The sequence below is a fragment of the Convolutriloba macropyga genome, chromosome 8 (genome assembly GCF_964194025.1).
Source record: "Convolutriloba macropyga chromosome 8, txConMacr16.3, whole genome shotgun sequence".
In the NCBI taxonomy this organism is placed as follows: domain Eukaryota; kingdom Metazoa; phylum Xenacoelomorpha; order Acoela; family Convolutidae; genus Convolutriloba; species Convolutriloba macropyga.
Window position 1 is genome coordinate 54,849,215 of NC_134475.1, and position 13,898 is coordinate 54,863,112.

A 13,898-nucleotide genomic window follows, 5' to 3' on the forward strand; every position below is an offset into this window, starting at 1 on the left:
TTCAGCAAAAACGGGCAAAACTTCATTCCAGATAACACAGCAGGAAATTGGAACTCAAAAATGTGCCAGCGGATTTCATGGTCATTTATTTGACAAATTTGTACAAAATGCGCAAAAACAAGATTTTGCCCTTGTTGTTCATTAAAAGAGCTCTGGTCAAAATTTTAGCAAAAAAATAAGACGAAACGATTCAAGAACTATCATTTATCTAAAATAGAATCAAAAATACCATAATGCTGAAAAAAATCAACATATTTCAAAAAAGAATAACAAAATTTGAGTTGAAAGAACAGAAAATGTGAAACAAAAAGATCAGATAATTTTTCAATAAAATAACCCTTGAGAATTTGAAAAAGACGAAACTTTAAAAATATTTAATCAAAATTTTCTATGCTCCCTGACCATCGGGATCGGTACCAAAATAGGTTGCTTACAACGGTCTAATCATTGGAGACTCAACAGGGAAGTTTTCATTGTGACGCATCCATTTCATTTTTCCGATTGAACTCGTGAAATTTTGAATTAATTTCTTAGGAACCGCTAATATCTTTTCAACAAAACAGAATTCGAAAAACCCTGCTGCAGAATTATTCTACGCTGTAGTTTTCGAATGATACTCCTCATGTCTCCCTCCGACCAATATTTCGTGAGCGGGTCCAAATGACGGTACAAAAAGTCAGGTTAGCATATAGTTCCTTCCTCCATTACAAAAATCATTCTGCGGTATTAATTGTTGTCGGGCTTGGATAATCTAGCAAGATTCCGTCTGCTGTTTTGACATTGTTAACTCCCTTTCTCATTTATGAAATGTAAGTATTTATCATTTTTGTGATGTAGCCGACCACATTTTGTTACATTTTCTGAAAGATGATCGACCAAATAATTTCTTGAAAAAAACTCCATAATGTGACCTATTCCTTTTCATAAACGATGATTAGACATAATTCGTCTTTACTTGACTTACAAGAGGCTCAATACTGAAGAATTCGTCCTGGAATAGAACGTCATCTTGAGTGACAGTGGTTTTCCTGTTATAAAATGTCCTATACAAGAGAGACAGTCTATCTCTCAACTGGGGATCCACCTCCACTTCTGCCAAAAACCGGTCCTTCTCCACCGATTCCTCCTGCTCCAGATCCACCAGCATTCTGAAGCATAGCATGCATGTTCACACTTTTGTATAGTTTGAAAGATTGAAGCCTTGACTCATCGGATAAGTACATACGAGACTACTGCTTTTCTATTCAGAGAGTTTTTGGTGGATTGAAATGCGGCTGGTATGTCACTTGAGTGTATAACCTATTTCTTTTTAGACTGTTACAAGACTAGACTGCTGCTTTTCTTAAAAGTTTGTTTTAGTATACAATTGTATTTCTGATTCATAATTGGATATTAATAATATTGGACAGCATTAATGACGTTTCGCTTGCACAGCTGTATTAACGGATACAAAAGACCCATGCGTCTGTAAATTTAGTAACACTTGTCAAATTACACTATTTTCAGTCGTTTCGCCCGCCCGTACGCTATGTCACATTTCTGTCAGCTAATCTTTTCTGTTATTGTATTGGAATGATTTTAACGTTCAGCACTGGGAATTCGATCAAATTTAAAAGGAATTGTTTATTATAGACAAGATAAATTAAAACTTGGCAGAAATCGGCGAACGCAAAGGAAGCCGAAGTAAAAGTAAGCCGACAGAAAAGCAAGCCGAAAGTTATGTAATAGTTATGTAATCTATCAGAAATAATACATTGTTAGCCGTTACGATCAATACTGCGCGTAGTATTATAGTGCATAATGTATTAGAGTGCACCAAAGAAACAAAAATTGGTCAATTTTTAGACATCTAGTGGGTACGGGCCTCAGCTGACCGCTGTCCATGGCCATGCCTCTCATCCGCTGTGGGATGTAATCGGGAATCGCGGGCGCCCACAGGCCCGCCAGGGACAATTTAAAATACGGGCATCCCAAATTTTTTCGGCTTGCTTGACCGCCACCTTGTAAAACATATGTTTATTATGTCTCACATAAGAATTAGTTACCATTTCTCGAAAAGTTTTCTCGAAAAGTTTTCCTACCTGAGGTTGCAAATTCATACTTCAAACTTTTATTCAATTAAGAACTGCGAACAAAATGAGGCATAAATACACTTGAAAGTAATCAATTCCTTTTTGCTTCGAACTTGAAAATTTCTAATTTGAAATTAATTAAAATTTCAATACCGTTTACATTCCCTGAAACAACCATGTCAAAACTGAACTCAAAACCATGTATTACTGTACTAGAAATTTCATTGGTTCATTTATTCGTTTTTCGTTCATTCATACATTTAGTTCAATTCATTAATTCTTTAAAAATCTGAATTCAAGTTGTTTAAAGGCAAACCAGGGCATGAATCAGAGCAAATATCACAATACAAATGAATTGGTATTAAAAGAACTGAACAGAAAGATAACCTTGACCGCTTGGTGGACCTAAATAACAATGAGAATGAATAACTAAATGTATTTCAGAACGGTCGAATCATGAAATAAAGTTTCATTCAGAAATATAACGGCAGTGTTTGTAAAATAGCTGCAGAGCAAGAGTAAAAGTTGACGCAAGGTCAATGCCAAAAATATGGAGGAAAAGCGTTCCTCAAAATTATGAGAGGCCCAAATAAGAACTTCTTCAGCAATAATTGAAACTGTAAAAAAAACTCGATTTTTTGTTTAAAAAGACACTCCAATAAGAAAATTAAAAATGGAAAGCCGTAAAATGTATAAACACTATTAAAAATTTACAGACAAATGACAATCCAATCAAGATAAAATAAAGATAACAGATTGACAATGAAAAACGAATGTTTTTAATATTTTCAATGAAAGATTGTTGACTATGAGGTAGAAGATGGTAGAATTTAGTTAAAAAAACCATTCGAAAGATTATAAATCTAAATAAAGAGTTAAAATGATATCAAATGCAACGCCAAATTGCGTTGAAACAGAATCTGTTTCTATTTTATTAGAGAAAGGGATATGGGATATGTGAGATATCTATGCAACAAGGAGGCTCGGTAATGTGTGATCGCTCGGTAATGTGTAAAGGTTCCGACCCCGCGCATCCAAAATTTTGGCATAATTGTCTACTAAATGAGGAACAGATAGCAAAACCCAAAAATTCAAGTAATTTTCAAAAATTAGTGTGTGAAAGAAAAGATAGCCTCTTAAGCAAATAACTGAGTGGAGTAAAAAATGATGCACTAGATTGATTAGATATGCCAATATTAAGAAAGCGAGTTAAGACGAACTGCAAAATCATATAACAACAACAAACATTAATTACATCAAAAACTTTGTCCATTTTGAAGATAAAACTTAAACTAAACAAACTGACTTGTATTTCACCAGAGAAAACATGAGGTCAGTCAACAATAAGCCTTGGTAACAATTAGCCAAAAAAGAACAAACACAGCAGAGTAAGAAAATTAGCTCACTTTTATTTTTTAAAAAAAAACAATTAATTTCAAAGTAATGGAAACCATTAGAAATCAACTAAAATATCCAATAGGTTTTCGATTACCAATGATTCTATAGGAGGCCATTAAGACCTGTCCTCATTAAATTTTCTATGCGGTTAAACAAGAACAACAAAAAGACCACAAATAAAAATTCCATAAAAAATGGCCAGAAAACGCTGTCGAAGCCGTAAAGCCATATTTTGGCCCTCGTTCGAGTATGTTTTCTTCAAACACAAATAATGAACTATGTAACTTCTCCTTGACAAGACTAGGTAACAAGTAGACAAAAAAGAAAAAAGAGCAAAATTAAATAACGATTTTGTTTTTTTATTCGAAACAAAGTTACTTCCGAAGTCATGAAAGCCATTAATTACAAATTGAAATAATTAAACAGGTTCACTTATTCGTCCAATGGAAGCTCTTGAGACCCACAATTATCCAGAATTTGTTTTAGGTCTACAAAAAAACGTCAAATATGACAAAATTCAAGTTGACACCAATCCATTTTGATACCATCTCATGGCATTAACAATGTCATATTTGACCTCTAATTAACGAGACTAGGTAACAAATGGACAAAAAAAGAACATAACTGCGAAGTTAAAGAGTTTTTCATTTTGGAAAAGAATTGATTTCAAAGTCAGGAAAACCATCAGCTATCTTCTAATATCAGAATATCGGCTCACCTATTTTTCAACGAAAAATCAATAAAACCTGCCATTATACAGGAATTTTCAAACGACTAAAACGCAGAAGTAAAAACGACAGTTAAAGACAAATTAAAAAATTCATTAAATTCTTCAAGAAAGTAATGTCGAAGCCGTTAAAACCATAATCTATATCTTTCAGGATTTTTATATGTTCAATTGTGCCTTTTTTGAACGCCAATAATATGATATGTGAGCTTTCAATGATGTGATAATGTGACAAAACTAGAAAACGTGAAAAATGTGCAAATATCTTAAAATAAAAAAATGCGAAATCTAGCAGTATCAAAACCAGGAAACCATAACTTATGGAGTAAAACCGCAATTGAGAAAAAACTTCAAATCATTATCAATAATAAACGCTCTTTCTTTGCTGACAGTAAGCTACAAGTTGACCAACGTAAGACAAAAATACAGACATAGTTCAATAAGCCATTATTTATTTAAAAATCAAATATTTTTAAAAGTCAAAACGACCATAAGCTTTCAAGTAAAAAACTAGATGCACTAATATCGAGCTGCTTAGGAAACCAACTGGATCTATCATTACTGATCTTTGATTTGAATTGTTTTGTTCTTTAATTAATATAAAAAAGGTCAATTTTAAAAAAAACCGACTGATTAAAATCCGAATTCTTTTTGGACTGTAACAGTCCAAGATTGGTCCAAAACTAGCCCTGCTAATGCTGTTCGTCCAAATGGACCACTTAATTTTCGAATGCTATAGGTATAGATAATTTGTTAGTTAAAAAGTCAAAAATAAATGCTGCGTTTTTGATAATCAACGAGTAAAGTTAGCAAAAAAATGGGCAAAGTTTTAATTACAGAGCACTCTCAACGGAAGCTGAAGTAGGAATAGCCCCTTTTTAAGCCTACAAAGACTGCATTAGTGGTATTTGGTTCTTTACTTCCGGCAAATTTACTCAAAGTGGACTGAAGAAGCTTATTTCGTACTGTTTTTGATGAAAAAGGCTGAAATTTGAAATATTTAGCCAAAATTTTTGACAAAAAATTTAAATGGAAATAGTGGACATATGAAAACATTTTTTGTCATTAAAATGAATTTAACAAAAAATCTTTTTTAATTCCATATTCTATGCTGGACAAGCTATCTAATGATACTAGTCTCATCTCTCTACGATGAATATATCGATCGGCGAAAAGTTTTTGAACAAAAAACCCATTTGAGTATATAATTCCTCCCCCCTTAAGAGCGGTCGGCAACAATTAAAACAATCAAGTACCGGCTTCGGGAAAACAAAAACATCTATGTTTGGGGATAAGTGTTCCTTTTCAATCAATATTAAGAAAACAAAACCAACTAGCGTCAGGCAAATTGCTCTCAAAGACTGACGTGCGAACTGCTTAGACTCGAGTTATCATGACATAGGGAAGCGGCTAGGGTCTATTGCCTTTACAGCCTCAATTTATGCTTACTTAAAACTTAACAACCATACATTTAGAATCTGGCAAGTCTCTAACTGAACTCCAACGCAATTTAATACCCTTGACTTTGTGAGTTAAGCCACAGTTCTCCAGACGAGAATGCAAATCTGCTACATAAAAATCCAGCGACAAATTGCATCAAAACACCAATAACACCCAAATAAGTACTACAAACCTCCTTTTGGGCAATAGGCAAACATAAATCCACTTACGTCTCACGAATTGCTCTCAAACGACAGGCAGGTCAATTTAATTCAGAGTGGGTGTAGCCTAGAAAAAATTTTAGGGGTGTAAGAAGTTCCGCGAATGGGGTGTTCCAACCCGTAATCTCCCGGATGAGATTTTGGGACATTTGACATTAAGCTATACGCGCCTTCATCCAATCTCGCTTAAAATTGCTTCAACTTTAGCAAAAAAACATACTTTTAAAATGATATCAATTTAGATCACACAAAAATCAAGAAGTCATAAGCTTGAAAAAGTCACTCGAGAAGTGAAATCAAATGAATCATGTAGAACAAAACAGTCCAGCAAAAATTTTGCATTAACATAGCTGGCAGATTGCCAGAAAATAGCCGCAATAGATTCGTAGATAGATTCGACAGTCTAAAAAACAGTAAAAAAGACAGACCCAAAAAATTCGTCTTTTCATTGAAGGCTGATCTGTTATATTTTGATTAAAAATCTGTATAAGTTATTGCTGCCTCTATTAGCTGATCTCAAATAACCTTCATTTAGAGTGACACACACCCATTTGACCTCATCTCTTTGAATTAAAGTAAATAAAAGTCAATTTCAAAGTGAGGAAGTCATTTTTGAGAGTGAGGTAAGTCAAGTCTGACCAAAAATTTAATCACGCGCATGAAAAAAAAACTTGCTCCACTAAGAGCGAAAAATGACGTCACACATGCAATTCAGTTGAAATTGCATGAACGAATGAACAAAAAGTGGCTGTGACATCATATGGCCGTAACAAAAATCATGACGACGAAATAAAAAAACATAGCAGGACAAGTCCTGACGTACAATTCAAAGAATTTTCATTGACTAAACAGAAAAACTAGACCTAGAAAGGACTATGAGTGAATTGAGAAAACTATTTTTAAAAAATCAGATCAAAAAATAAGAAAAAAAACAAAAACACAATGTCAAAGTGCCGCATGTGAACAAAAAAACCACTAGCGAGAAATGAAAATTTAATTCAAACAAAAATTTAGGCCTAGAATGAGCTGTGAATGGATTGGGAAAACCAGTTAGAAAAAAATCCGATCCGAAAAATTGAAAAAACAGTAAAAATCAGAGTGAAATTGCCGCATGTGAACAAAAAACCACTACCGAGAATCCGAATTTTTGTTCAAACACCATTTTCGCACTCTATTTTAAAATTAGAGCGAAAAAAATTCACGCCGCAAAACCACTCGCTTTTTCGCTCCATTTCATGTTTCGGCGTGACCAAAATCACTACTCCAATTTGACTTCAAAAATCATGAAAATGTGTGAACAGATCTTAAAAAAAAAAGACAGCGCCCCAATACAATTCAAATTCTTTGAATTGTAAAAATTCTTTGAATTGTAAAAAACCAAGAGAAGGCCAATAATAGCCCCAGCTATCGCTGTGCGGCTATTAAAAAACACATGAGCTTACAATAATTGTTTCAAACTTCGTTCGGGATCAATTAAAAATGTACAAAAAAAATAAAGCGATTCAGTTAACAGAGATTCAAAGAAAGTCAATCCAATTGGGGGTCTCAATTTGTTGTATGAAATTTGGCTGAAGCTCAGTAAAAAGAGAACAGTAAAATTCTAAAGAAAAACAAGAAGAAATTTATTCCATAGAAAATACTTTACGTGACGACTAAACTCATTTATCTTGCGTATGCAAACAAAAAAATACTTGAAGGAAAAAAACTAAAAGAAGAGAAGGGATGGCGTTATTATCTATTGGTCCCAGCAGAAGAAAAAATAAATTGCGAATGCAAAACGGTTGCAGCATTAGAACCATAGCAGTAACTATAGGGAAGGGAAGAGTACTAACTTGTGTTTGGTGTCGTGTTCGACCTGTGCGGATGGGAGTTTCTTCCACTGGAAGTGGACTAGATTATCACTCTTGTTTGATATAGTGAGTGTTCTCTGAGTAGACATGGATATGAATGTACTCTCCATCAACACTGTGTTCTTGTCTAGTCTGATGTTGGTGTCTCCCGCCTGACCAAACAGCTCCACGAACAGACTCTCGCCTGTAAAAAAAAAATAAATACAGGATGTTTATGAAACTATTTTAAAACCGATGACAACATCTGGCATTAAAAGAACAACGTAGCGGTTCGCAATATCATAGCCACAAATTGACGAGTATTCTACAGTCACATAACCTTACTAGAAACCCATATTTTGCGAGTACAGAAATGCTGAGAGCTCAAGGCATTTTAACTGCTGGCATTATATGACAAAGGAAATTTTGATAAAGTTAACTCCGTCACTGCCGACATTCGGCATTTTAAAATGTCTGTTTTGACTACTGTAAGTTGAATTTAGTTTCAACAGCGAAGATAAGTTGCATGTTTCATTAACTACTTTCAACAACAACAATTTGACTTGTTTAAGTTATGTTTACTCTGTGTCAACCTTTCTTCTATAACAATTCAGCCCATTGCAGCACAAAAAGCGAAAATAATACACATAAAGACTTTTGATCTCTAATACAATTCACTAATTCTTATCATTGACACAGAAATGTCAATTTTTAGAGAACTCTAGCCTCAATGAGTTAATGTGACGGGTTCTCTGTATCTTTCAAGGAATCTTCTCTGTTTGCCCCCCCCCCCTCGGCTTAGAGGGTGCATACTATGTATACACCCCGGAGCACGTGCTTAATTTTCACATGATGATTCATAATGTAATCTCACAAATTCTATTTCTATGCCCAGCATAGCGTACTGGGGATGTACTGAAATATTAACTATTTTAAGATTAATCAAAAACATGCAATGTCAAATTGAGAATTATGAAGTGCGTGAAGTATTTCTTGATCACAGTCCATTACATCATGATGACGTAATTACCCCATAGCACTAAAGTGTCACTGTTTGAAAATATTGACAGGAACCGAGATTAGCGACATACTTTCAGAAGACCTTAGCATGGCGACATAATTCACGCAGGGATGTGGACATAATTACGGCTAAATTAAACCCGACATAATCATCTTCAATCATTGAAAGCCAGGGATCACAATAGAACATTTACCCGCATGGCTAATGCCGCACTCAAAATTCAATTTCTTGATAATAGCTTTTTTGAACTCCAAAGTAAGGTTAAATATGTCTCTGCAGCATTCTGCAAAATTTGCACATAAAAATACCACAGGGAAATTGATAGAGCAAACGCTGTTATTGGTTAAGCAGAGATTGGTTTGGTACAGTGAACGTAGGGAGTACCTGAGTCGAAGCTGACTTTGAGTGGACATGAATAGTCCGAGACAGAGAGAGGGTTGAACAGAACAGTGACTTGGGTGCTCTCTCCCACGCCTAACGAATCCACAACTGCAGGAGTCACTGAGAAGGGCCTGTAATCAACACAAAAAGAATAATTTTTGACACTGTAAAAATATTGCGACAAGATTACCTTGTTCAAAATAGACAATCATACCCATGAAACGCATATTTCTGAATTTCAAAGAAAAATATTTCATTAAAAATAAACTGAAAATTAGTCTCCCAAACCAACTATTCTCGGATCAATTGATGTAAAAAAGTAGAAATGTAAAGATTGCTTCTAAATCTTTTTCGTAATGAACTTCTCCCAATGACGAAAACTAATAACAGAACCTTAGATAAAACACGTGCTGTTAATAACCTCACTCGCTTTATGTATTTTAATGCTTACTTTAGCAAATCATTGTCCGCAATAAATCTTAAATCATTCTATCTTACTCTTGACAATCCAGTTCAAATTTGGCAGTTTTGGATCCGATGTTTCTGACATGCACTGTTTTCTCAGTCTTGAATCTCACTGGGCACTGTCCGAAATCTACCGAGTCTGGGAAGTCGAGGACTGGTCTGGCTCCAATACACCTCACGGGAACTGAGAACTTCTCTCGTTCACTGATACATACCAGTTCGTGTGCGTAGTCCTGGAAACAAATCGTCAATCATGTAATTAAAAAAGTGAACTGAGATGATTTCTGTGTATCTATTCCAAATATACCGCGGGAGGCCCAAGCTCTTCATTTCGACCAATTAATTACAGAAAAATTCTTCCTTGAAGGTTTAAATTAAGTAGAACGAAAAGTAGGGATTGCACTCAATTTTGAAGTGGGTCTCAATTTTTGGATAATAGGTGGGTTTTCCGAAACTGATAGCAGAGAGAGACCTGCAACAATAAAGTTCGACTGTTCATGTTGCTCATTTTTAGTCACAAAGGGATCTTTTCCCTTTGTGTCCCCCAGTACGTTATGCACCCGCCAGTTACAGATCATGTGCCATTACATGGTAAATAATTATGTTTAAATATGGCACAAGTGTCTGGAGGATGCAAATATCAAATAATATGCACCCACTAAGCTGGGGGGGGGGGAATAATCTCACAATTTATCAGACTAGTCCTGGTAATAAGTCCTTTACAGACATGAACCATTATGTAAGAACAATTTCATTGATGATGAAAAACAAGAATTCATGCCTCCAATTTTACATGCATATACACCCTATATACACGAACAGAAATATTAGGTTCAACAAACTTCTTATGAGACTCGAAGGGAAAGTTAACGGGGGCTATAGATCCACAAAGACGGCATTGCCTGGCTCACGAACTTTACAGAGCTTTTGAAAAAAGTTAAATGCTATCGCATACAGCTACGGATATTCAATTAGCAATTGAAATTTTTGGCGCCTTTTCATGTAAGCTTTCAGGAAAAAAATTCCTTAGCTTCAAAAGCCCTTCACTGAATCGCTCGATGACAAAGTAGGTAAACTTTTAAAAAAAGATTTCAAAAAAACTGTAAAATGGATTGCAAAAAGTACTTTCTAAATTTCAATTCAACAAAAAAATGCATGGCTAATAAAATATGCAATGAAATTGCGTCTCACAAAACTGCCTTTGACCTTAGAGACATCGCTAAATTTGCGTTTACAAACCTTGTTTTCTTCCGGGTAAAACTGGACATTGTACTGTGCTGCCATGCCTGGTGCCACTTTGTCGCCGGAATTAGAAGGGGCCACTACTCTGAAGTAGGGACTGAACTCAGCTGTCACTTTAACAAGTCTGGGCACTTTGTCATCATTTCGGAGGAGGAGAGGCACTTCGAACATCTTGCCAGGCTGGTACTGCTGGAAGATGATTTCAGATGGGAAGGGCTGGAAGATGGCACGTGACAGGGGCACGTCTGTGAACTGAAACAGAGAAATTGATTTCAAAACAATTTAATACTTTTTATTGAATTACATTGTGAGAGGGGAATGTCCTTAGGACTATTATGATTTTGTACTATGAATATTAAATCCAAATTGATTCTTTTGTTTCGCTTGTTTTGTTGCAATGAAAGGTTTTTCCGGAAGTGAACTACTTCCGTCAGGTTTTGAAATGATTGACTTTTTCCTCCTGCAATTTCCAGGCTTTTAACGAAAAGTCACAGTGTCCTTGGCAACAGTAATTGAAAAAGAATTGCAAGTGACGTACAATTAAAAGTTAAAAACAGAAAATATAATTTGAAACTTTGGTGTGTAATGGTACTTTTGACACTTTAGAATCGTTTTTCCTCAAAATTTCACAACTCGCCCGCGAGGTGGTTGAAAACAAACCAGTTAGGTTTAATGGAAACCTTTTAGTGTCGAATTAGTTACAAATTTTAGGTTCTACAATGTATGTTGTTTATGACTAATTGCTTTGTATTGGCACTATGAACAATTTTTTATTGCTTATTAAGGTAGGCAAAAGAAAGCCGTCACATTTTCACGAAAAACCATTGTTGCAAACTCGACCTTTATAGTCAGTCCCATAAAGTTGCAACGCTATCGAACCTTTCAAAGGTCAAAGTTGAAATTTAAAACATGCCGAGATCAGCACTTTGTTGTTCATTTGCAGGTCGAGAGTTTTTCGAACTCTCTTGCGTTGCAACTTTATGGGACTTACTCTACGTGAGGTAAAATGCTTATCTGTACGCGCTTCGGTTAATCTAAAAACGGAACGATTACTTTCGTTTTTGTTTGCACATAAGTTCCATGCAAGTTTCTTGTGTTCTGTTGTCCTTCAGGAGAGACAAATTCAAAAAGTTCGAGATGAGGTGTTTTTCTTTCAGGTAAACTAACCTGAATTACCTGTTTATAATAAAAATGTTTATAATAAAAATAAATTACCTGAATAACCTGAACTAACCTGAATAACATTCGAGATAATTTTTTAAGGTTCGTTTCAGTTAGTAAAGTAAGCAAGCTACCTTCTGGTATGTGGTTGTGCCCATGTCTAGTAGTTCCAGAATGAGAGGTCTCTTCATAGTGTGGGTGTGGTGCAATCTCTCTTCTGTCGACATGGCCATCTCACGCATGTACTCTGAAGGAGCCACCTGAAACGATCAAACAGTAGACGCAAGCGACCATGGCGCAGTCGGCAGCGCGTAAGTCTCATAATCTTAAGGTCGTGAGTTCGAGCCTCACTGGTCGCAAAGCTTTGCTTTTCTTCGCAGATGAATTTCTTCATTCGCTTCATAAACCGTAACAACAACATGATTTTAAGTTAACTATTGTACCATGAGTAACACGGCACCTATACCGGACCAGGAGAGGTAGATAATAAAGCAACATTAACTGTTGGATCTATTGTGCCCCTCCTCCGTGCTATTTAAGACCTCCAGTTGAAAAATTTGTTGTTAAATACCATGTTGCCATGGAAAACTAGCATGTGCGCTCGGGGGGCATAAAATTGATGTGCCAATTAAGTTTGGAGCTGATGAAACAGAAAAATCCTATATAGTTATCAACAAATGATCAAAATTCGTCTGACGCTTAACCGAAACGAATAAAAAGAAAATAGGTTCAGCTAAGTTCGAAAAAAGGCCCTGTTTCCTTCTGGGGATGGGATAATTCTAAAACAAAACGTGAAACCAAAATATCGAAAGGCAAGAATCTATCAAAGAAAAAATTGTCAACACGGAGGTTCAATAATGTACGTTTGCATATAATGCTCTGATCTCAATTATCTGCACTTTGGCTCAGATTTTTACAAAAAGAACTACAAAAATGGAAATTCGAAATGAAACACGTAGTTTGCAGTTTGTATTACAACAAGAGGGTCGGAACAAATATTGACAGGATTTGAAAGATGGACAGAAATGAGTACCAGTGAAATATATTCATTTATTAATTACAAAAGCACAGACAAAAACAAATCAGACACCCTTAAAACTCAATGGCTAAAAATTTGGCAGAAAATGATTTCAACTTTGAGAAAAAATCATTTTCCGCACAATTGACAATTTTTTAGCAAGCAGAAACCAATTTTTCCAAAGACTTAACAAAAAAGCTATTTTTTGCTAAAAGTAAAAGACACGGAGGTGCTGAGTTCCAATTTTAAATTTGTTAAGATCTACTAGTTACTGGAATCTTTGTGAGGGAAAAAAGACAAACAAGTGAAAATAAAAAGACAAACACTTAAGAATTTTTGTCCAATTTCTCTCCAATTTGAATACAGTTTAAAACGCATTGAGACTTTTAAAAAAACCGATAATGAAAAACCGAGCAATGAACTCTATCCGAACAGTAAACCAAAAAGTATACATTTCAATTAGTAACAATCCAGCAACCCGAAAATTTTTCAAAGTTTAGGAAATCTAAAAAATATTTTTACTGAATTCAGTTGCCAACCCTAAAAAGAAAAAAATGAATAGATTCTAATTATTTGCACAACACATCTCTTCAATCTCAACAAATATTAAAAATTCAAATAACAATTCAGGCGAACAAAATGATTGAATAGGCCTATAATGAGCAACGTATAGCTCCCCAAAAAGGCAAAGTTTTTCCAGTGGCTCTTCCTGTACCTTTAGATCCTATTTCGCCTTCTACAATTGAAGAAAAAATATAATATTGGACGCTGAAATACCTGAAATATGTACCCAAAAGTTGCCAACACAGAGTTTCTATACAAAACAAATTTTCTTAAAGAGAAAAAAAACTAAAATTAAAGTTCCTTTGGGAATCTTTCAGGATTTAAATGATTTCATTTTTCAATTGAAATGCACACATATC

General features: G+C 35.0%; 2 protein-coding genes and 1 non-coding gene across 8 annotated transcripts in view; 2 read left to right on the forward strand and 1 right to left on the reverse strand.

The window, feature by feature from the left end:
* Positions 1 to 13,898, forward strand: part of LOC142344835 (unconventional myosin-Va-like) — a 380,102-nt gene that overhangs the window by 233,620 nt on the left and 132,584 nt on the right. The gene's annotated exons all lie outside the window — the stretch shown is intronic.
* The window catches only part of LOC142345113 (hydrocephalus-inducing protein homolog), a 236,409-nt gene that overhangs the window by 220,609 nt on the left and 1,902 nt on the right, over positions 1 to 13,898 (reverse strand). Inside the window, exons 2-7 of the mRNA XM_075397198.1 lie at positions 12,092 to 12,217; positions 10,794 to 11,048; positions 9,588 to 9,787; positions 9,093 to 9,220; positions 7,691 to 7,892; positions 965 to 1,148 (exon numbers count right to left, since the gene is read on the reverse strand). Coding sequence (XP_075253313.1) covers positions 965 to 1,148; positions 7,691 to 7,892; positions 9,093 to 9,220; positions 9,588 to 9,787; positions 10,794 to 11,048; positions 12,092 to 12,217 — 1,095 coding nt within the window. The remainder of the gene's footprint in view (positions 1 to 964; positions 1,149 to 7,690; positions 7,893 to 9,092; positions 9,221 to 9,587; positions 9,788 to 10,793; positions 11,049 to 12,091; positions 12,218 to 13,898) is intronic.
* On the forward strand, positions 12,244 to 12,316 carry Trnam-cau (transfer RNA methionine (anticodon CAU)). The gene has a single exon. It is a non-coding gene; the product is annotated as a tRNA-Met (tRNA).